Raw genomic sequence first — 24,795 nt, forward strand, 5'->3', positions numbered from 1 at the left:
CCTCTCACCCTGTCTCACTTGAAACTACCTGGCTTTACTACGTCATTTCCAGCACAGGTAGAAGCAGAGGAAGACATTAATTAAAGTAGAAAGCTACAATGGTAAGCTCTGACAGTTTAATTTAGGTTGTTTTGCTTGTATTTCTTCTGATTGGTTGCAAGTGTTTTTATCATTAATGTTAGTTAAGCTGATGTTTCAGTTTTCCTCATTTGCTCTGGTTGGGACGACCTGTTTCGTGAGAGTCTGAAAAGCAGACAACATGGTGGATTCTACCAGTAAGTGCTTTTTAATTTCCTCCAAAAACGAATCGAACCTGTTCAGCTGGTTGAAACTCGGCGTAGGAGAATGTGAACTTGACTGTGGAGGATAATATAACAACAACATGTATGATCTTGTTTTTTAAGCTGATGTTCGTCCCTCGACTTTGGAGTCCAGTCTGAACAACAACATCCAGGCTCTCCTCAAAGAGACGGGCGGACAAAATGCTTTTCAGAAAGGTAGAAATTAGGGAATGAAGGGCAATTTAAAAGAAAACTAAGCCTATTTAACAGTTTGTTTGCATTGCAGCAGCATTAAGGCCTTACACATAAGAGAAGTAAAAGAGTATAAATAAACGAAGAGAAGTACTAAAATGTAAACACCTAAAAACAAATACTTTATTTCTCGAAAAGTCTTAGATTTAGGTTTTAGATTTTAACAATAACCTAAACCTGTATTACTTTTAGTTTTGAGGTCTTACAAGCATCTCTATATTACTTGAAAATGATATTGTCTACACTGGACTACAATCCACAAGAATAATTGATATATTAGTCAACAAACATCAGTGTAATGTCCACAGTCCAACATCAACATCATGTTAAGTGCCTCGATAAACATTCATCTGTTTGTCATCTTGCAATTTACGTATTTATCTAAATAGTTATCACCGCAATAAACAATATTTAATTTTACATTCTGTTCATATTCTATTAACCTGTATATAGACTTCTTGCACTATTTTTTATTTGTATTTTATTATATATGTTGCATCGCTGGAGGAGCTAGGTTCATAGGATTATCATTTCCATTTCTACACTGTAGCTCATGTGCATGTGTGATGGAAACTTGTATCATACTTAGGGAGCTTTTAAAGTTCACCATCTGTTCTTCTTTTACAAGCTATTTCAGGAAGCAGCAATAACCTAAATGAGTGGTGAATGGGGTTAGAGCTATTCAGTGTCGTAAGGTTAGGGTGTTGTCCTTTTGTGAAGTGTAGACGTTTCTCCATTTGCTAGAAGACATGTTTTGAAGAATCCTATATATAGTATGATTATCTTTTCTGTGTGTCTCAGCCCCTCCTCTTCTATTCTTGGTGTGAATATCAGACCCTCTGAAGACCTTCTGACTTTGTACTTCGCTGCAGACTGCTTGACTCTCTGTAACGATCAAATCAAATCAAGTTTTATTGATATAGCACATTTATAAACGATTTTTGGTGGAGCCAAAGTGCTGTACATAAAATAAAAATAGCCTACAGTAGAGACACTTTACAGCAAATACAACAGCACAGATTGTTCAGAATATAAGTATGAGAAAAATGACACCCTTTATCCTTAGACCCTCTGTCCTTAGTCCCTCTGTCCTTAGACCCTCTATCCTTAGACCCTCTGTCCTTAGACCCTCTGTCCTTAGACCCTCTGTCCTTAGACCCTCTGTCCTTAGACCCTCTGTCCTTAGACCCTCACATCGTACAAGGAAAAACTTCCAGAGAAAACCCACAGTTTAAAGGGAACATGGGAGAAACCTCAGGGAGAGCAACAGAGGAGGGATCCCTCTCCCAGGACGGACAGACGTGCAATAGATGCCGTGTGTAAATCCAAGAGATAATACATTTTACAGCATATAGACAGAATGTTAGGAAATGCATGTGTCTGTAATAAGAAGATGAATCCACGAGGATGTCAGCTGTACGATGTACCTTCTTGCAAAAATAAACTCCCTAAAAGACTGTCTTATTCCAAGAATCTTCAATTCAGTTACGGAAAGGTTTCCTCACCATTTTATATTATTTACTGGTTTGTCTCAATAAGTTTCCACCACACATGACATTAAAACCTTTGAATCTTGAATCTGTGTGCTCTGCAGGGATGCTGCGATGGAGTCTTCAGAGGAAGCTGGAGGCCGATCCCTCCTGCAGCGTTTCATTGATCAGACTGCTGGTCAAAGAGCTGAAAAAGAGGCAGGAGATGGTAAACCATTAAAATATGCCTTCAGATTTCAATGTCCATTACAAATTACAATGTAGATTTCCAAAGACTTGTGTGTGTCTGTCTTGTAGAGGAAGAGTTGTTTATAATTCTGCCTGCATACTTAATTTTTTTCATAAATGTTATGTAACTGTTATCTTTTATTTGATGTCTCTTAGATCCAAAAAACACAATCCTTCACACATGTGATCCCAGTGCTGCACATGCTCTACTCTGTGGTTATTAAGGTAAGACACATCTCTATACCTTCATTAAGGAAGTTATGTTTTCAGTTCAGGTGGTTTGTCTTTCAGTAAGATTATAGAAAAACCACTGTCCGAATTTTAATGAAACTTGGTGAAAGGGGGAAGCATGCAACAAGGAAGAACTCATTAAATTTCAAATCAAATCAAATCAAGTTTTATTTATAGCACATTTATAAACGATTTTTGGTGGAGCCAAAGTGCTGTACATATAATAAAAATAGCCTACAGTAGAGACACTTTACAGCAAATACAACAGCACAGATTGTTCAGTATATCAGTATGTGAAAAACGACACCCTCTTTACATTTGGGAACGAATCTGATCCGGATTCACACACTATTTTTGACTTTATTTAACAATGAAATAGCATTGCCTTGTCCGAAATACAGTTGGTAGTGATGTCAGTTTTACAGTTTTGCTGATTCTGTACTTATCTTTCCAGTCAGGTGTCATGATTCCTACCAGCCTTTTCCAGACAGTGTATGACCGTTTGATGAAATTGCTGATATTACCGTCGCCTTACTCCACTGTGGCCCACAGCACTATGAGGAGCATCAAAATGGAAATGACCACACCAGGTATGAAGCATCAGCAGACACAAAAGAGTGGTGCAGGGGTTTTACTTCAACACCGCTAAGCTAAAGGTGGCTAACGTTGGGCTATAAAGGAACTACAGCACGGTCACATGACTTCACGTCACCACTGCTAAGCTAAAGGAGGCTAATGTTGGGCTATAAAGGAACTACAGCACGGTCACATGACTTCACGTCACCACCGCTAAGTTAAAGGTGGCTAATGTTGGGCTATAAAGGAACTACAGCACGGTCACATGACTTCACGTCACCACTGCTAAGCTAAAGGAGGCTAATGTTGGGCTCTAAAGGAACTACAGCACGGTCACATGACTTCACGTCACCACCGCTAAGCTAAAGGCGGCTAATGTTGGGCTATAAAGGAACTACAGCACGGTCACATGACTTCACATCACCACCGCTAAGCTAAAGGTGGCTAATGTTGGGCTATAAAGGAACTACAGCACGGTCACATGACTTCACGTCACCACCGCTAAGCTAAAGGTGGCTAATGTTGGGCGTGATGACGTTTAGTCGTCTCATTTAGACTCTTGTTTTTAAATTCGCCTGTGGGGTATTTAATGACTTGTTTTATATAGTAGAACAAAATGTTAAAATCTGTTTCGGTTGTGTTAACCACAAACTCATTGACTTCAAGACCATAGATCCCGGAAATACCAAACAATTGTCTTGATTACCTGTTTTAGGATGCATTATTGCACCACTCATAGAATAAAATGTAAAAATATTTTCAGCACAGAACTTGTTTCAGACTTCAAACCAAAAACCAATTCAATAAACCATTGCCTTTGAGACAGGCGAACTGGAAGGGCCAAAATGCTTACTCATTACGGGGTTTAAGACTCATTCCTGCACCACTATAGAGTATCATGGTGTAAAATAAGTTTTCTTGACGGTCTAATCCTTCCTCTAACAGGTTCCTTATATCTAAGGACAGTCACTGCAGAGCAGAACTTGAGGAAGGAGCATCACGCCTTGCAGGAAAAGTGAGTTTATAGTTTGAATGACAATCATCTTGTATTAAAGGTCCCCTATTATACTGTTTTCCATCAATATATTATAGGTCTCAGATATATCCAGAGCCTGTCTTTGATTGGCTGAAACACCAAACAGCTCATTGCAGCATTACCCATAATCCCCTCTGTTTCAGCCCTGTTTCCAAAGTGTTGATGCTCTGTCTGTTACTTTAGATGAAAATAAGGAGCCCCTCCCCACGCCCCTCTGAGAGAGATTTGGTTACAAAGAACTCAATGGAGCTCTAGGAGGAGATTCAGGTGATAAGGGGGGGGGGGGTTACCTTGGTTGCTGATTGGCTAATGGTTACACAAGACAACACATCGTTATGACATCACAAAGTGGCCAAAATCTGATCAGCTCATTTTCAGACAGGTTTTTATAGAAATGGATCAAAAAGAGAGAGAATCTTTGTTCCTGAAACTTTCAGAGTCTCTTTCCACAGAGGGGACACATGTTGATGTAGAAGAGACATGAAGAAGAGGGGACACATGTTGATGTAGAAGAGACATGAAGAAGAGGGGACACATGTTGATGTAGAAGAGACATGAAGAAGAGGGGGACACATGTTGATGTAGAAGAGACATGAAGAAGAGGGGACACATGTTGATTTAGAAGAGACATGAAGAAGAGGGGACATATGTTGATGTAGAAGAGACATGAAGAAGAGGGGACACATGTTGATGTAGAAGAGACATGAAGAAGAGGGGACACATGTTGATGTAGAAGAGACATGAAGAAGAGGGGACACATGTTGATGTAGAAGAGACATGAAGAAGAGGGGACACATGTTGATGTCGAAGACACATGAAGAAGAGGGGACACATGTTGATGTAGAAGAGACATGGAGAAGAGGGGACACATGTTGATGTAGAGGAGACATGAAGAAGAGGGGACACATATTGATGTAGAAGAGACATGAAGAAGAGGGGACACATGTTGATGTAGAAGAGACATGAAGAAGAGGGGACACATGTTGATGTAGAAGAGACATGAAGAAGAGGGGACACATGGAGATGAAGAAGAGACATGAAGAAGAGGGGACACATGTTGATGTAGAAGAGACATGAAGAAGAGGGGAAACATGTTGATGTAGAAGAGACATGAAGAAGAGGGGACACATGTTGATGTAGAAGAGACATGAGGAAGAGGGGACACATGTTGATGTAGAAGAGACGTGAAGAAGAGGGGACACATGTTGTTGTAGAAGAGACATGAAGAAGAGGGGACACATGTTGATGTAGAAGAGACATGAAGAAGAGGGGACACATGTTGATGTAGAAGAGACATGAAGAAGAGGGGACACATGTTGATGTAGAGGAGACATGAAGAAGAGGGGACACATGTTGATGTAGAAGAGACATGAAGAAGAGGGGACACATGTTGATGTAGAAGAGACATGAAGAAGAGGGGACACATGTTGATGTAGAAGAGACATGAAGAAGTGGATTTTGCATAATAGGAGACCTTTAACTTGCAAAATGTAACACTACCTAAACCTTTACTACTACCTGCTGATGTCCTGCAGGGTGTTTGTGCTCGCTGACCCGGCTGTGTTTTCTGCTCCACTGGAGGCAGCAGTAAGAGCACATTTGGAGGCGTCCAACTTTCTCAAAGACGCACCAACCATGGAGAGAAATGTGTTGCAACGTGTGCTGCAGACGGGGCTGGGAATTAACTGTCAGAGCTCCAGACTGGCTCAAGCTCTGGAGGTGAGATAGATTATGAAGTTGTTTGGGTAAAGTAAGACAGATATGTTTATATAATATAACTATTGTGTATTTGGATATTTGGTTCAGACATTCAATCATCTCACTGGATGATCCTTTCAGAGTTATACTTCCCCAGAGCAAGACATAATCTCAAAACCTACACATATTATTAATGTATTATCTCTTCGATTTACACACGGCATCTATTGCACGTCTGTCCGTCCTCGGAGAGGGATCCCTCCTCTCTTGCTCTCCTTGAGGTTTCTCCCTTGTTCCCTTTAAACTGTGGGTTTTCTCCGGAAGTTTTTCCTTGTACGATGTGAGGGTCTAAGGACAGAGGGTCTAAGGACAGAGGGTCTAAGGACAGAGGGTCTAAGGACAGAGGGTGTCGTATTGTCATACTGATATTCTGTACAAACTGTGAAGTCCACTGAGACAAATGTAACATTTGTGATATTGGGCTGTATAAATAAACATTGATTGATTGATTGATATTCATAGCGGTGAAAAGTAGCCTCAAGAACACTGTAGTGACCACGATATCGATTTGTTTGATTCTTTTGTTTGTGATTCCCTCATGGGCTGACAGATGAATAGACGCTTGTTGTTGAGAAAAAAGGAATGTCCAGATGCGATTGAAAAGTAAAATATTCTTGATATTCCAAAAGGTGATGCAAAAAATGAATACACTTTTTCAAACAAACTATTTCCTACATAAACTGGTACTTAAATGTATACTAAAAGGAGAAATAAGGAACCACACTATAGTGTCACACTCCCAAGAATGTAGTCTAAATTGATAAATTATTATAAACTAAGGAAATGGCTCTTACAAACACTCTTGTGATTTGTCCAATAATTTAGTTTATGACCAATTCCATCTCCCTTAAACTAGGATTATGTATTATAAATGTCCCTGCTTTGGAACGAATGAAGGATTTCCGATTCAGTATAATCCTGCTTCTTGTTTTTGTGTTTCAGGCTTTAGAGGAACCCATGGTAGAGAAACATTTCCAGGAAGTGATTCTGGCCGTGGAGAAGAGTTTGAAGCAAGGTGCAGAGGGTCGTGCAAACTATCTGAACAAACTACAACACATTTACAGAGACATCTTGAGTGCCTCTAAAGAAGGTGTGTGTTCTGCTCTGTTGTAGATATGAATTAAGATATTGACAGGGTTACCACGACGTTAACGTTACCCTGTGTTTTCAGATGGACCCAGACTAGATCCTGGTTCTGTGCGCAGCACTGCAATGCCTTTCCCAGGGATCAACTTCCTCTTGTGGAGAGAAGAAGAGGATCTATGTGAGTCAATCAGACAAACTATTCTATATTTCTGTCAGTAAAATCCAGTTGATGCAGTAAAACTTAATGAATCTGTCCCAAAGGGAATCTGCTGGCAAACTTCGCCTGCTCTAACTCAGCCAGTGTTGATGAAGAGGAGAAGGACAAAAGGGATTCAGTCCAGTCTAGAGACAGTGGCATAGTGAGAGATCGGAACGACTGTGACGACGCAGTGACATCTCCGGTCAGAAATCATGCACCGGCAATCTCACGAAGAAATGGCTATAAGAACTCAAGCTTAGCAGATAAACTGAGTCTCGTGATGAAGAAGATGGAAGCATGTCCTGGAAGTTCTCCTCTCCTCGATGAAAACAGAGGTCATCACACAGCCAGGGTCGTGGTACTGGGAGACAACCGTGTGCTTGGAAGACTTTCCAGGGCTTATCACTCGATCCGGTGAGTTGCTGGTTTGTTCTTCTTCCAAAAAGTGTATCATTACATGTGTTTCTAATCTCGAAACCCATCGGTCAGATGACAATTTATTCTTAGAAGGAACGTGGCAATATTGCTATGGGATATCTGAACTATGACTTCCTTGTATGTGTGCCCCTTAATTGCTTACAGTCCAATTAGCAACTTAAGACGTGAGAATGGAGATGGAGTAGAAAGACTACGTGAAGGATTGGATTGTCTCACAAGTAGACTCTTGACACGCTGATTTTAGGCTAATAGAAAGTGATCCTTTTTAGAAATGCAACACTTCAATCAGGAATGATTGGGATGAAAAATAGGATCAACGCTTTCCCAAATGCATTTTAGGAGCCACTTAGGAAAAACCTGACCTTTGGTAGGAGGTCATTAATCTAGTAATTATGATGAGCAGATGCATTAGCCATTTAGCCAATGTTTGTCCTCTTGCCAGTAGGTTTTCAAAGCTATCACATCACTTTTGGATTTAGGGACGGAGGGTAAAGGGGGAGAAATAATGCATCGAGAGCATTGTGTTTGGCCTGTATTGTTCTCGACACGGACTGTTTACTTGCAAAGAACCACAGCCCGCTCAAATTGGTTAAAACTACTTCAATCAAAAACAGAAACCATGGCAAAATCTTGGTATGCATGCAGAATCTGCTAATAGGAATGTTTCTTAAACCTTTTCTGATTTTGCATTATGTCTGTGCACTTCTATAAGTTTACTCATTTTACCACCACTGTTTTCCATGTATTTCCCAACAGAAAAAGAGAGTCAAAACATCTAATTTTGACCAATAAACTGAACATACGGTTGTACTACATCCCAGTCACTGATGGGGATCCTTCGCTCAGTTCAACTGTGAGTTATACTCAAAGCTAAACTAACTGCCCTAATTGAAGTACAGTACATGACCCTAATATGTCTGTTATTTCTCAAAGGGAAGCCCATGTCAGGATGGAGGCACATTGTCTCTTTCTTCTTTATTGGGAAGAGTAGATCCATGGTACAACAACAACATCAACAGTCTGGGAGCTGCAATCTCCAAACTGACTGGAAAGGTAACCATAGATTAGACAAGACAGTGATGCTAGCAGCTCTTAGTTTAGACGGTCTCATGACTTCATGTCACCACCGCTAAGCTAAAGGCGGTTGATGTTGGGCTATAAAGGAACTACAGCACGGTCACATGACTTCACGTCACCACGCTAAGCTAAAGGTGGCTAATGTTGGGCTATAAAGGAACTACAGCACGGTCACATGACTTCACCTCACCACCGCTAAGCTAAAGGCGGTTGATGTTGGGCTATAAAGGAACTACAGCACGGTCACATGACTTCACGTCACCACGCTAAGCTAAAGGTGGCTAATGTTGGGCTATAAAGGAACTACAGCACGGTCACATGACTTCACGTCACCACGCTAAGCTAAAGGTGGCTAATGTTGGGCTATAAAGGAACTACAGCACGGTCACATGACTTCACGTCACCACCGCTAAGCTAAAGGTGGCTAATGTTGGGCTATAAAGGAACTACAGCACGGTCACATGACTTCACGTCACCACCGCTAAGCTAAAGGTGACTAATGTTGGGCTATAAAGGAACTACAGCACGGTCACATGACTTCACGTCACCACCGCTAAGCTAAAGGTGACTAATGTTGGGGTATAAAGGAACTACAGCACGGTCACATGACTTCACGTCACCACCGCTAAGCTAAAGGTGGCTAATGTTGGGCTATAAAGGAACTACAGCACGGTCACATGACTTCACGTCACCACCGCTAAGCTAAAGGTGACTAATGTTGGGCTATAAAGGAACTACAGCACGGTCACATGACTTCACGTCACCACCGCTAAGCTAAAGGTGGCTAATGTTGGGCTATAAAGGAACTACAGCACGGTCACATGACTTCACGTCACCATCGCTAAGCTAAAGGTGGCTAATGTTGGGCTATAAAGGAACTACAGCACGGTCACATGACTTCACGTCACCACCGCTAAGCTAAAGGTGGCTAATGTTGGGCTATAAAGGAACTACAGCACGGTCACATGACTTCACCTCACCACCGCTAAGCTAAAGGCGGTTGATGTTGGGCTATAAAGGAACTACAGCACGGTCACATGACTTCACGTCACCACGCTAAGCTAAAGGTGGCTAATGTTGGGCTATAAAGGAACTACAGCACGGTCACATGACTTCACGTCACCACGCTAAGCTAAAGGTGGCTAATGTTGGGCTATAAAGGAACTACAGCACGGTCACATGACTTCACGTCACCACCGCTAAGCTAAAGGTGGCTAATGTTGGGCTATAAAGGAACTACAGCACGGTCACATGACTTCACGTCACCACCGCTAAGCTAAAGGTGACTAATGTTGGGCTATAAAGGAACTACAGCACGGTCACATGACTTCACGTCACCACCGCTAAGCTAAAGGTGACTAATGTTGGGCTATAAAGGAACTACAGCACGGTCACATGACTTCACGTCACCACCGCTAAGCTAAAGGTGGCTAATGTTGGGCTATAAAGGAACTACAGCACGGTCACATGACTTCACGTCACCACCGCTAAGCTAAAGGTGACTAATGTTGGGCTATAAAGGAACTACAGCACGGTCACATGACTTCACGTCACCACCGCTAAGCTAAAGGTGGCTAATGTTGGGCTATAAAGGAACTACAGCACGGTCACATGACTTCACGTCACCACCCGCTAAGCTAAAGGTGGCTAATGTTGGGCTATAAAGGAACTACAGCACGGTCACATGACTTCACGTCACCACCGCTAAGCTAAAGGTGGCTAATGTTGGGCTATAAAGGAACTACAGCACGGTCACATGACTTCACATCACCACCGCTAAGCTAAAAGCGGCTAGTGTTTGGTGTGATGACACGTATAGTAGTGTTATTTCAATCCAGTCTCACGGCATTTCGTGTAATAGTCACGAATATAAAATGTAATCTATTGATTCGTGTTCATCAACACGACTTCCCCCTTTTTTTCGTGTCACACAGAACAATTTTAATAGCAATGTATATCTATTGGTAGTATGTTTTGTGCAGGGACGTGCACAGGTACGGGCTAATGTTACCCGGGCAACAGCCCCTTTGGCCTTTTTGGCTGACCTGCCCCTCTGGAGAGAGCGAGAGTTTGTTTTTCTGTTGTGGCCGAATCAACATGATGAACCCACAATTAGTATTGTAGCGTCTCGCTGCGGGAAACACACTTTGTCAGCGCTCTCATCTGCCGGTGCGTTAAGACCACCTCAGTGTCGGATTTTGGAAACTTGATTTTGAGTTGTCTCAAGGCAGTTAGGGTATAAGGGACAAACCAGGGGACTTTACTTCCTCTTGATACCGTCGGTTATTTACAAAAGAACACCTAAATATAGCCTACTTGTTGTTATTGAGCTTCTGTCTTTCTGTGTCTTCTCATCTGTAAACTCCCTCAACGCGCCGCTCGCTCTCTTTTCTTGATCGCCCTCTCACGGGTGAACAGTTCAATGTCCCGCTTCATTGTAGGATTTCTGCCATGTCTCTACCACTTCAGTTTGACAATCTCTGTTACTAAGTTATGGAATACTAAATAAATAAGTAATTAGATACCTTACCGTTAGTGTGCTCATAAAGAATGATAAGAATAAGAATAATGCGTTTTGAACTGGTTTCATTAATTAGTGAGTTTATTTAAGGTAATTAGTTAGAGGCCCTATTTTATCAGTATGTCTGGACTGCACAGCAGTTACAATCATCAAACTACATTAAAACAGAATTGTCCCCATTTTGTTTGTAATTGTTACTAACATTAGATATTTTTAATGAGATATGGACCGCAAAACAAAAATGTTCCCTGGTTTTCATTTTTAAAATCAAGTCACCGAATGCAAGTAGTCGCCTTAGCGTATTTTGTTATGAGATGTGAATTACTGTTCAATTTAGTTGATGTAATAATCGTTTCTTTTACATTAAAAACAAGTTACAATTTTCAAAAGGTCCAAATGTCTGTGCACGTCCCTGGTTTTGTGCCTGCACCACGTCTTTTTGTCCGGTTGGGTCTTGGAAGACCGGAAGCTGTGCGGTTCATAAAAACATTTTATTACTCAATATCAAGCCACGATTATTGTTTTTATTTTTAATTGTATAATGTCTGACTTTTTTTGCCGTCCGTGAGGAAAATATATGGGGCTCAGACAGTGGCGGCTCCAGAGTATTTTTGTTGGGTAATCTATGGTAGGGCTAACCCACAGTGGTGGGGCTCAAGTCAGTATTTCTAATGTAATTACATACACGCTCCCCTTGACAGTGAAACGCCACGCGTGAGGTTTAGATTATTTCCCTGTCTCAATCCAAATTGAACTGTATGAAATAAAAAGGGACATCTGTCTTGTAGTAAATAAAAAGGGCGACCTGGAGCCAATCCTGCAATTTCCCCACAGGTGAAAGAGTTGACATCCTGAAAACCCAACCCCTGCAGGGGGGGTCTGGGGGGATTGTCCCCCAGGAGATTTTTTGAAATACTAACATCAAATACACATTCTGGTACTCTCTTCAGAAGAACAATAAATAAATCTATTACTACACGACATATTTAAAAAAATGAATGCCATTTTAGTTTTTTGTTACTTTGTTCTGAAAGCTGAACCTGCTGCTCCTCACAGAGAGAAGAGGGAAGAGGCTGTGAATTACTTTACATTGTGGATAAGGGTGGATAGCCCCCATTGTTCTGTGTGTCAAAATGAAAGACAGCCCACACACCTATCTATCATCAAACCGTGGGGTCTTATTTCATTACGGGTTGATTTCTATCAACACGTAATGTTGTATCGATGTATATAGAGATGTATTACAGTAAAAGTATTCTCCGTCGGGACTTCCTGCAACAACACCACGCCGTTATCTTGATTCTGATTGGCCAGAAGACATTATCAAAGATGTTCTATTAAGAAGACAATCACTATGTGACAAAAGTTTTTTCAAAACCGTTTCTAGTCTTCGGTATTTCCAGACAAGTGGCTACTGAAATCAATCTTACTAACCGCTGTCTGTGCAATTTACTCCGCGCGAGTTGGCGGACCTTATTTAGCTTACTTTAACATCATTTTTCATGGTGGGGCTAAGCCATTTCTTGGTATGGCTGTAGCCTACCCCAGCCATACCCTGGCGCCACCACTGGTCTCAGAGCCTCAGAATACTGAAATCTGTATTTTTAAAATATGTTTTCTTTCTATTTTGTTATTATTTACATTGCTTTTAAAATCGTTCTGTGTGACACGAAAAAAATGGGGAAATCGTGTTGGTGAACACGAATCAATAGATTACATTTCGTGAGTAGGCTATAACACGAAATCCTGTGAGACTGGGCTGGTTATTTAGCCACTGCCGTTTTTGAATTCACTAGTGGGGTATTTACTGACGTGGTTTTGGCTTAGAACAAAACCTCTTAAACCTGTATTAACCACTACATTTTTCATGCATCTACCCATAACTCATCAAAAACAACTTTGAGACAACGAAACATCGAAGTTGTTAGCAGAGCAGTGCTTTGAGCTAATGCTAAGTAGCATGCTTACATGCTCGCAATGAAAATGCTTAGATGCTAATGTTAAGAGGGTACAATATCTACCACATAGTATACTGTTTAAGGATGCTAACATTTGGGCAATTAGCATTTAGCACTAACATTTGCATCCATAGAGCCATTATCTAAATAGTTATTTAATTTCATCTTACTGTACAATATTTAATTTTACATTCTGTTCTTGTTTACATCATATTCTATTTACTTGTATATAGACTTCTTGCACAATTTTGTATTTGTATTTTTGTATTTTATTATACATGTTGCATCGTTGGAGGAGCTCGGGTCATTTTCATTGCCATTTCTACACTGTAGCTTATGTGCATATGACATTAAAACCTTTGAATCTTGAAAATGCTATCATAGCTAACATCTCTGCAATGTTTCTCTACTGCAGCAGGCTAACAAAAGCGAGTCACCGGTGCAAAACCACTACTTACTGGACACGCTGTGTTACTACCTTCGCTGTGGGACGCAGCCAGTCAACGTGCCGCTCTATTCAGTGAAGGTACAGTGATATAATGAACATGTATGCAAATGTAAAAGGCAGAGGGATGTTGGGTTCACATGCACTTCCTGCTGTTTAGATAACCCGCTCCAGCTCTGAAGGGCAATCTGTGGTGGAGGAGATGTTTGTGTCCCATCTGGAGGCCGACATCCCAGAGTTCAGACACCTCAAAGAAAAGTTATCAAGTATGTTTCTGGACCTCTTTTTATCCTCGTATACTAACTGTGACTGTGTTAAAATCATAGCTACTCAAAGTGACGTGTTGTCTTTGGCAGAGAGGACGTCTGTATGGCCAAAGAAGCCAACAAAAGTCCTCGGAGCAGTCATCTCTGTCAGCTACACAAAGGTACAGTCCTTATCATTAATGGTCATTTGAATACCTTCTTTTTAGTATTAACTTCAGCAGAATATTGGCTAACTATCATATCCTCATCAGATCTCTCTAAGCAGACGACAGGTTGTAGATGGAGAGGCGACCATGATCTATGGCGTGGCGGTTACATCAGAGCCGGCAGCTTTAACATCAGGTTTACCTTCTTTTATTTTTTACTACGTTTACAGATATATATCAATGCAAGAAAATGAAATCCTTATCACTTTTTCTTCAGGTGTAAATCGACTTGATGTCATGTTTGACAGTCTGAACCCGGTGTACAACTCAGTAAGTATTTAATTATATTTCTGTCATTCAAAGTAATATTTCTAGTGGTAAAGCAGCGGTTTGAGCTAATGCTAAATAGCGTGCTAACATGATCGCAATGAAAATGCTGAACTAACATTGCCATGCGTAGAACACATACAAAAAAACTTCCAGATGAGGGAACAGGAAGTGCTACAATGCTGACTCAATTCAGGGTTTTTTAGGACTCATTCCTGCACCACTTTATTGTAACTGAACCTTTCTAAACCTTTTCTGTTTTCATTTTAGACGATCAAAACCCAGAGCATCACCATCCGGACGCTGGAGCATCGAACGCTCTCCGTGTGTTTGGACAAAGACTCCCGCAGGACGTACACTGACGTTCAAAGGTCATTTACGACACTCAAATATAGCTTTTTTCACATTTTCTCTTAACAGTAAGCAGATTGAAAGTGATATAAATGTAATGTTATAACTTTACAGGCTAGATATCACTCCCTGTTTGGACCCAGGATGTGACATCGGCTCCCGAAGATCTTTAGTTCCAATTGTGGACTTTAGCAAATATCTGGACAAAGCCCTCTCGCTGCCCATCCAAACGTTCACAGGTGTGACCGTCTGAGGACCGTCAGCTGTGTGCAGAAAACGCTGTAGATAATGCTCTTGTTGCACAAAATAGTGGGTTACTAAGTGTAAATTAATCCAATGTTTATGCTAATTGTAAATGCTAAAAATGGGAGCTTAAATCAAAGCATTACCAACATTTTTCTATCTTATTTGACAAAAAACCTTTGTTATTGTAATTTTAATCCCTTAAAATACATTTTTTATTATCACACTTATTTAAAATATGAAAATAATGCTAAAGCAATGTATAAGAGTTGCTTTCAATGCAGTCGGACTACCACTTGGAAATGTCCGTTTTTGTTTATTCCAGCTAATTGTGTGGCATGTTCATCAATATATAGCAACTGGAAGTTAGTAATCATTAATTGACGGTCCATTGTGTGAACTGATAGTGACTTGATCATTTGTTTTAATGGTGGAGTTCATAATTAATCTCGTATTAAATCTTTATATAACTTAATTTACTTTAGTACGGTTTAAGGTTTAGTTAAAGGTACTTTAAGTTTGTGTTTCCGTTTAAACTGGTAACAAAATAAAGTGTTATTCTGGGAAAATAATGTTGAGTTTCTAAATTCCTCAATGTGAATGTTATGTAAAAGAAACGTGTCATAAAGTAAAATGCTGTAAATTAAATAACCTATGACTAAATATTTTACTTAAGTGTGAAATAATGATTTTCTTTTATTAGAAATGGGAACATTTTTAAAACGGTAGCATTATTATATAAAATAAAAAGTGTTATTATAATTATTACTGTTATTATTAAAGGTATTATTATTATTAGGAAAAATGTATCTGTTATTGACTTCTACTTATGTGTTTACATTTGTTAATTTAAATAACAGATTTTTCCCCCACTAAAATATGTTCCTACCCCCCTTCTGTCAATAATAATAATAATAATGAAATACATAAAACGTACAGGTTGAAAAACAAAAAAGAACTACTGACTCAAAATATTCAAACAGAACATTAATTTCCCAATAATGGCTATTCAACAAAATATTCCTTTTCCTTCGGTGCACATTGACCTCCCCGCCTGTAGGGGGCACTGCAGTGCTGTAAAATCTCTCAGGTAAACACCGATAAAGAAGCGTATTCACACGGCAACAGGTGCACTCCTTCCCAAAGAGACTCATCGTGGATATAAAGCAACAGATCGAGCTGCAGGATGACCGGTACAAAAGTTTAAAGAAGGTTCCTGAGGGCCACAGGTCTAAAAGGTAAAAGAGTATTTTTTATTGTATTATCTTGTAAAGTTTAAGTGACGTGGACTAAAGCTCCACATCTGCAGATCCTGGACAAACAGTTGCATCCTGCTGCACAGGTGAACTGAGCTGTTTATGCTTTCATGCAGAGGTGGAATAAGTACTTGTGTTTTACTTGAGTAAAAGTAGAAGTACTCCGATCATGTACTTGAGTAAAAGTAGAAGTACTCAGATCATGTACTTGAGTAATTGTAGAAGTACTCAGATCTTTTACTTGAGTAAAAGTAGAAGTACTCCGATCATGTACTTGAGTAAAAGTAGAAGTACTCAGATCATGTACTTGAGTAAAAGTAGAAGTACTTAGATTTTTTACTTGAGTAAAAGTAGAAGTACATGAAGAAGAGGGGACACATGTTGATGTAGAAGAGACATGAAGAAGAGGGGACACATGTTGATGTAGAAGAGACATGAAGAAGAGGGGACACATGTTGATGTAGAAGAGACATGAAGAAGAGGGGACACATGTTGATGTAGAAGAGACATGAAGAAGAGGGGACACATGTTGATGTAGAAGAGACATGAAGAAGAGGGGACACATGTTGATGTAGAAGAGACATGGAGAAGAGGGGACACATGTTGATGTAGAAGAGACATGAAGAAGAGGGGACACATGTTGATGTAGAAGAGACATGAAGAAGAGGGGACACATGTTGATGTAGAGGAGACATGGAGAAGAGGGGACACATGTTGATGTAGAGGAGACATGAAGAAGAGGGGACACATGTTGATGTAGAAGAGACATGAAGAAGAGGGGACACATGTTGATGTAGAAGAGACATGAAGAAGAGGGGACACATGTTGATGTAGAGGAGAGATGAAGAAGAAGAAGGGACACATGCTGCTGTAGCAGAGACATGAAGAAGAGGGGACACATGTTGATGTAGAAGAGACATGGAGAAGAGGGGACACATGTTGATGTAGAAGAGACATGAAGAAGAGGGGACACATGTTGATGTAGAAGAGACATGAAGAAGAGGGGACACATGTTGATGTAGAAGAGACATGAAGAAGAGGGGACACATGTTGATGTAGAAGAGACATGAAGAAGAGGGGACATATGTTGATGTAGAAGAGACATGAAGAAGAGGGGACACATGTTGATGTAGAAGAGACATGAAGAAGAGGGGACACATGTTGATGTAGAAGAGACATGAAGAAGAGGGGACACATGTTGATGTAGAAGAGACATGAAAAAGAGGGGGACACATGTTGATGTAGAGGAGACATGAAGAAGAGGGGACACATGGTGATGTAGAAGAGACATGAAGAAGAGGGGACACATGTTGATGTAGAAGAGACATGAAGAAGAGGGGACACATGTTGATGTAGAAGAGACATGAAGAAGAGGGGACACATGTTGATGTAGAAGAGACATGAAGAAGAGGGGACACATGTTGATGTAGAAGAGACATGAAGAAGAGGGGACACATGTTGATGTAGAAGAGACATGGAGAAGAGGGGACACATGTTGATGTAGAAGAGACATGAAGAAGAGGGGACACATGTTGATGTAGAAGAGACATGAAGAAGAGGGGACACATGTTGATGTAGAGGAGACATGGAGAAGAGGGGACACATGTTGATGTAGAAGAGACACGAAGAAGAGGGGACACATGTTGATGTAGAAGAGACATGAAGAAGAGGGGACACATGTTGATGTAGAAGAGACATGGAGAAGAGGGGACACATGTTGATGTAGAAGAGACATGAAGAAGAGGGGACACATGTTGATGTAGAAGAGACATGAAGAAGAGGGGACACATGTTGATGTAGAAGAGACATGAAGAAGAGGGGACACATGTTGATGTAGAAGAGACATGGAGAAGAGGGGACACATGTTGATGTAGAGGAGACATGAAGAAGAGGGGACACATGTTGATGTAGAAGAGACATGAAGAAGAGGGGACACATGTTGATGTAGAGGAGAGATGAAGAAGAAGAAGGGACACATGCTGCTGTAGCAGAGACATGAAGAAGAGGGGACACATGTTGATGTAGAAGAGACATGGAGAAGAGGGGACACATGTTGATGTAGAAGAGACATGAAGAAGAGGGGACACATGTTGATGTAGAAGAGACATGAAGAAGAGGGGACACATGTTGATGTAGAAGAGACATGAAAAAGAGGGGACACATGTTGATGTAGAGGAGACATGAAGAAGAGGGGACACATGTTGATGTAGAAGAGACATGAAGAAGAGGGGACACATGTTGATGTAGAAGAGACATGAAGAAGAGGGGACACATGTTGATGTAGAAGAGACATGAAGAAGAGGGGACACATGTTGATGTAGAGGAGACATGAAGAAGAGGGGACACATGTTGATGTAGAGGAGACATGAAGAAGAGGGGACACATGTTGATGTAGAAGAGACATGAAGAAGAGGGGACACATGTTGATGTAGAGGAGACATGAAGAAGAGGGGACACATGTTGATGTAGAAGAGACATGAAGAAGAGGGGACACATGTTGATGTAGAAGAGACATGGAGAAGAGGGGACACATGTTGATGTAGAAGAGACATGAAGAAGAGGGGACACAAGTTGATGTAGAAGAGACATGAAGAAGAGGGGACACATGTTGATGTAGAAGAGACATGAAGAAGAGGGGACACATGTTGATGTAGAAGAGACATGAAAAAGAGGGGACACATGTTGATGTAGAAGAGACATGAAGAAGAGGGGACACATGTTGATGTAGAAGAGACATGAAAAAGAGGGGACACATGTTGATGTAGAGGAGACATGGAGAAGAGGGGACACATGTTGATGTAGAAGAGACATGGAGAAGAGGGGACACATGTTGATGTAGAAGAGACGTGAAGAAGAGGGGACATATGTTGATGTAGAAGAGACATGAAGAAGAGGGGACACATGTTGATGTCGAAGAGACATGGAGAAGAAGGGACACAAGTTGATGTAGAAGAGACATGAAGAAGAGGGGACACATGTTGATGTAGAAGAGACATGAAGAAGAGGGGACACATGTTGATGGAGAAGAGACATGAAGAAGAGGGGACACATGTTGATGAAGAAGAGACATGGAGAAGAGGGGACACATGTTGATGTAGAAGAGACATGAAAAAGAGGGGACACATGTTGATGTAGAAGAGACATGAAAAAGAGGGGACACATGTTGATGTAGAAGAGACATGAAGAAGAGGGGACACATGTTGATGTAGAAGAGACATGGAGAAGAGGGGACACATGTTGATGTAGAAGAGACGTGAAGAAGAGGGGACAAATGTTGATGTAGAAGAGACATGAAGAAGAGGGGACACATGTTGATGTCGAAGAGACATGGAGAAGAAGGGACACAAGTTGATGTAGAAGAGACATGAAGAAGAGGGGACACATGTTGATGTAGAAGAGACATGAAGAAGAGGGGACACATGTTGATGGAGAAGAGACATGAAGAAGAGGGGACACATGTTGATGAAGAAGAGACATGGAGAAGAGGGGACACATGTTGATGTAGAAGAGACATGAAAAAGAGGGGACACATGTTGATGTAGAAGAGACATGAAAAAGAGGGGACACATGTTGATGTAGAAGAGACATGAAGAAGAGGGGACACAAGTTGATGTAGAAGAGACATGAAGAAGAGGGGACACATGTTGATGTAGAAGAGACATGAAGAAGAGGGGACACATGTTGATGTAGAAGAGACATGAAAAAGAGGGGACACATGTTGATGTAGAAGAGACATGAAGAAGAGGGGACACATGTTGATGTAGAAGAGACATGAAAAAGAGGGGACACATGTTGATGTAGAAGAGACATGGAGAAGAGGGGACACATGTTGATGTAGAAGAGACGTGAAGAAGAGGGGACAAATGTTGATGTAGAAGAGACATGAAGAAGAGGGGACACATGTTGATGTCGAAGAGACATGAAGAAGAGGGGACACATGTTGATGGAGAAGAGACATGAAGAAGAGGGGACACATGTTGATGAAGAAGAGACATGAAGAAGAGGGGACACATGTTGATGTAGAAGAGACATGGAGAAGAGGGGACACATGTTGATGTAGAAGAGACATGGAGAAGAGGGGACACATGTTGATGTAGAAGAGACGTGAAGAAGAGGGGACACATGTTGATGTAGAAGAGACATGAAGAAGAGGGGACACATGTTGATGGAGAAGAGACATGAAGAAGAGGGGACACATGTTGATGTAGAAGAGACATGAAAAAGAGGGGACACATGTTGATGTAGAAGAGACATGAAGAAGAGGGGACACATGTTGATGTAGAAGAGACATGAAAAAGAGGGGACACATGTTGATGTAGAAGAGACATGGAGAAGAGGGGACACATGTTGATGTAGAAGAGACGTGAAGAAGAGGGGACAAATGTTGATGTAGAAGAGACATGAAGAAGAGGGGACACATGTTGATGTCGAAGAGACATGAAGAAGAGGGGACACATGTTGATGGAGAAGAGACATGAAGAAGAGGGGACACATGTTGATGAAGAAGAGACATGAAGAAGAGGGGACACATGTTGATGAAGAAGAGACATGGAGAAGAGGGGACACATGTTGATGTAGAAGAGACATGAAAAAGAGGGGACACATGTTGATGTAGAAGAGACATGAAAAAGAGGGGACACATGTTGATGTAGAAGAGACATGGAGAAGAGGGGACACATGTTGATGTAGAAGAGACATGGAGAAGAGGGGACACAAGTTGATGTAGAAGAGACATGAAGAAGAGGGGACACATGTTGATGTAGAAGAGACATGAAGAAGAGGGGACACATGTTGATGGAGAAGAGACATGAAAAAGAGGGGACACATGTTGATGTAGAAGAGACATGAAGAAGAGGGGACACATGTTGATGGAGAAGAGACATGAAGAAGAGGGGACACATGTTGATGAAGAAGAGACATGAAGAAGAGGGGACACAAGTTGATGTAGAAGAGACATGAAGAAGAGGGGACACAAGTTGATGTAGAAGAGACATGAAGAAGAGGGGACACAAGTTGATGTAGAAGAGACATGAAGAAGAGGGGACACATGTTGATGTAGAAGAGACATGAAGAAGAGGGGACACATGTTGATGTAGAAGAGACGTGAAAAAGTGGATTTTGCATAATAGGTGACCTTTAATGTATTATCTCCCCTCTCTCTCTCCCTCTGTTTGTCTCCCAGTTGAAACCCACTCCCTGTCAGACCACCATCGTTCCACCATGAAGAGGAACAAGCAGATCAACATCCAGCGTACCCTCGCTCTGGCCGGCGCCTTCCACTTCCTGTCCTCTTGCGCCCGGGCCTCGCTGCTGCCCTTCCTCACGCTCTTCCTCCGTCAGCAGGGTCTCTCTCCCTCCATGACGGGCATCATCATGGGCACCAAACACCTCATCGCTCTGCTGTGGAGCCCCGCCTCCAGCCTGCTGTCCAAACACTACAACCAGAGGAGGGCGGTGATCGTTGGATCTCTGGTTTGTTCGGCGTCCGTCGCTCTTCTTCTACTGTTCTTCCCGCCTGTGGAAGTGCACGAAAACTGTCATTTTACGAGTGATCTGAGCGGTGGTCCGACGCAAAGTCCGACAGGTGGTGGTGTGATTAAGAGCAGCGTTGCACCTCACACGTTACCCAGAACTACGGATTCTCAAACTCCTGTAAAGACACTCGCTGATGCTCAACCTGCTCCGGTTCTGACGAACGAAACGGCGCTTTATGATCTGGATATACCTCCGCTTTCAGAAGATATCACAAACAAAAGTCAGACAGATGGTGGTGGTGCGATTAAGAGCAGTGTTGCACTTTCCTCTGTATCCAAAACTAGGAATAAAAGGTCAGAAATAAAAATGGAGGAGGAGAACAACCAGAGACGGTTTGAGTTTCTGGGCAGCCTGAAGGTGATGGACGCTCATCACCAGCTCTTCTTCCTCATCCTCATCACCGTGTCGCTGTGGGAGCTAATGGCGTCGCCTCTTGAATGGACGGCGGACGACGGACTTTACGAGTATCTCGACTTCGCGGATGCTTCGGATCGATACAGAATCACCTCTATTTGGAGGATCCTCGGAGCCGCGTTTGGCGTCGGAGGAACCGGACTACTCGTTAGCCGATTACCCTGCCTCATAGCCGGGAATTTCCCTCGGATGGCCGCACACTTCTTCCTCTACGCTGTCATCGGATTTGTGGCGCTTCCTGTCGCCGCCTACCTCCCTCTGCACCTGAATAAGAAGCGGGATCAGGGTTTCGGTCCCCTAAAAGCGTTGCAGCTGGTCCACAACTCCCCCCACGCTTTGCTTTGCGTCGCCACCACCTTTTTAGTGGGGTGCGCTGGATCCGTTGTGGATAATTTCCTCTTGTGGCAGATGCAGGACCACGGGAGCAGCGAGATGCACATGGGGGTCTCGTTAGCTCTCGCTTTAGTTTCACAGGCTGCCTATCCTTTACTCAAAGGGCGGATTTCGAAGCTGCTCACCCCAGGAAAGGTGCTTGTCGTCGGGACAGCAAGCCTCGGTGTGCAGTGTTTCTACTTCTCCTTCCTGTGGGGGCCGTGGGCTGTAATTCCCGCCCAGATGTTGAGTTGTTTGAGCTCTGGCGCCCTCTGGTGGGCCGTGAAGATACAGTGTGAGGAGGTGGCTACACCGGGATCGGAGAGGAGTGTAAGGAGGATCTTCAGCTCTCTTTCGCTAAATTTGGGGAGTAGTTTGGGGAGTTTTTCTGGGGGCTTTGTGGTGCAGAGGTTCGGGTTGACGTGGCTGTTCAGAGGGACGGCGATGTGTGTGATGTTGTGGTGTGTGTGTCTGCCTCTGCTGCAGTTTAAAGCCCCTCAACAGTGCAGGATTAATTACTCGAGACTGCTGGCGGCTAACGGGAGCGACGCCAGCGACTCTGAGAGCGAATCGGACTGGCTGGAGAAAGCGATGGAAGAGAACAGAAGCAAAATCAACTCGGGGAGAAAGATCCACTGAACTGAAAGCAAAATAATTCAAAAAGTGAAGTAGCAAGAGATGATTTACCTCTCCAAAGTAAAATGATAGATCCATTTCTATCAGAGGGTATATAAGAGTTATCATGAAGAAATTGTTGGTCGACTTGCACTCGTATAACTTTGTCGACCAATCAATTTTTTGTCTTAATTGACAGAATTATGAAAAAGCACAACTTTATAAACCCCCGTTTCTAAGAGATGTGTGCAAAAGCAACAACTATAGTGAATTATGACTGAAAAGTTCTGCTTTTCTAAAACAAATATCTGCATAATATATTTATATACTTGACCCTACTTTTACAACATTAGAGAACCCCTTTTTATTTCTGAGGTAGGGTACAAACAATGCAAAACATTTGTTATTTTCTTTGTCAATCTTAAATTGTATGTTGTCTTATGTTAAAAAAAAACTCTTCTGATCATAAGTGTCATAGAAAAAGTGATTCAGCAAGAAAAAGACAAAAAAACTTACTAATTGATACAGGATGTTACACCAGTGATGTCAGAAGTTGTGTGATAACTACAACTACTAACCCTAACTAATCCTACCAATATATTTGTTTCATACTGTCTTGCTTGTATCCTTTACTTCATAAGGAAGCTCAGCCGAAAGAAAGCTCATGGATTTCCTACTTTGACAGCTTTAATTAAAGTCAAAGTGCCAATGTTTAACTTTAGCTGCTCATCATTTCTTCCACCAGAGTTAAATGGAGTGGCAGTCTGCAGTTAAAATGTCTTTACTGATGGACTTCCTCTCTGAGCCTTTTCACATTAGCATAAGCAATCATTGTCTTTTATATAAAGCAAACAAGGTAGCAGGATGATGGCTCTGCAGAAGAAGACGACGAGGCAAGTTTAACCGCTAGGGTTTAAGTTGTTTTTCTTCAGGCTTAAACACAAGATGTTTGCAGACGATGAGGCTCTGACGTCTGGTTTCACCACACCCCAAAGCCTGTTTATCTGATGTGATTATCACCACTGTCATGCATTGTGTTCCTGCCTTTATTCTACACCCTTTAAACTGCTGAAACTATTTAAAAGGCGGGATGGTGATCGTTCTGGCAGTTCATTATATGCAAACTATGTAAATCACTTGGTATGGTATTTAAGTAATTTCTAAAGAGTTTCTCATTATAATTTATTTTATTTGTCGAAAACAAGGTCCTAAAAAGGGCCAGTGGAGAGATGTTGTGAATGTTTAATCAACAGCTCAATTACATTTCCTAGGAAAATGTATTAAGTTGGAGACCATACATTTGTCCTAGAGTTATCTATGTACTGATTGTCTAATGTTTGTTCTCTAAGAGCTTCCTTCCATTTTGCCGAAAATAAAAGGATTACAGTTGTTTGATATTTTGATCTTCTTGGTTTAAAAAACTCTTGGAGTCAAACTGAATGATACTTAGAAACAAAGGGTAACTGGGATTGTAATTTTGTGTGAGAATCTTGTGTTATATGTGAAAGCAAATGTGTTTTTTGAGCTGTGCCGGTAAATGTTTATCAAACCTGTATTTCAATTTCACGAAACATACCGCATGTGTTAGAAATCATTAGAGATGTGTGTTGAAAAGAAAATATTTTGTTTGTGCAAAACAAATAAACATTTTTCCTTTTACATTTTTCCTTTCTACTGTAGTGCTATTCTTTCTG

The 24,795-nt window shown here is 41.6% G+C and overlaps 2 protein-coding genes across 3 annotated transcripts; both read left to right on the top strand.

Moving 5' to 3' along the window:
• The first annotated feature begins 36 nt into the window (after positions 1 to 36).
• Positions 37 to 15,579, top strand: LOC117550303 (phosphoinositide 3-kinase regulatory subunit 6-like). Of its 2 annotated transcripts, none has more exons than XM_034222677.1 (20): positions 37 to 101; positions 200 to 275; positions 405 to 497; positions 2,128 to 2,231; positions 2,408 to 2,476; positions 2,937 to 3,072; positions 4,004 to 4,073; positions 5,630 to 5,813; positions 6,795 to 6,942; positions 7,024 to 7,116; positions 7,200 to 7,551; positions 8,332 to 8,428; positions 8,509 to 8,628; positions 13,547 to 13,657; positions 13,737 to 13,842; positions 13,933 to 14,003; positions 14,094 to 14,184; positions 14,266 to 14,318; positions 14,586 to 14,686; positions 14,781 to 15,579. In XM_034222677.1, the coding sequence occupies exons 2-20, from the start codon at positions 260 to 262 to the stop codon at positions 14,917 to 14,919; spliced, it is 2,154 nt and encodes a 717-aa protein (XP_034078568.1). In that variant the 5' UTR covers positions 37 to 101; positions 200 to 259; the 3' UTR covers positions 14,920 to 15,579. The 2 variants fall into 2 exon arrangements, with proteins under 2 accessions (XP_034078568.1, XP_034078569.1); XM_034222678.1 differs by having other exon boundaries at positions 55 to 101; positions 183 to 275.
• A 425-nt stretch (positions 15,580 to 16,004) lies between these two features.
• Positions 16,005 to 24,765, top strand: LOC117550301 (major facilitator superfamily domain-containing protein 6-like). The gene is made up of 2 exons (XM_034222674.1): positions 16,005 to 16,147; positions 21,348 to 24,765. Exon 2 carries the CDS (start codon positions 21,386 to 21,388, stop codon positions 23,123 to 23,125), a length of 1,740 nt encoding a protein of 579 aa, XP_034078565.1. The 5' UTR covers positions 16,005 to 16,147; positions 21,348 to 21,385; the 3' UTR covers positions 23,126 to 24,765.
• Positions 24,766 to 24,795: the final 30 nt, after the last annotated feature.

The sequence above is a fragment of the Gymnodraco acuticeps genome, unplaced genomic scaffold (genome assembly GCF_902827175.1).
Source record: "Gymnodraco acuticeps unplaced genomic scaffold, fGymAcu1.1, whole genome shotgun sequence".
NCBI lineage: Eukaryota > Metazoa > Chordata > Actinopteri > Perciformes > Bathydraconidae > Gymnodraco > Gymnodraco acuticeps.

Bases quoted from the DNA above. Each gene is read 5' to 3' on its own strand.
- LOC117550303 (XM_034222677.1), top strand. The intron at 498-2,127 runs GTAGAAATTAGG...TGTGCTCTGCAG, and splicing joins ACAAAATGCTTTTCAGAAAG to GGATGCTGCGATGGAGTCTT. The intron at 8,429-8,508 runs GTGAGTTATACT...TATTTCTCAAAG, and splicing joins ATCCTTCGCTCAGTTCAACT to GGAAGCCCATGTCAGGATGG.
- LOC117550301 (XM_034222674.1), top strand. From the start codon at position 21,386: ATGAAGAGGAACAAGCAGATCAACATCCAGCGTACCCTCGCTCTGGCC.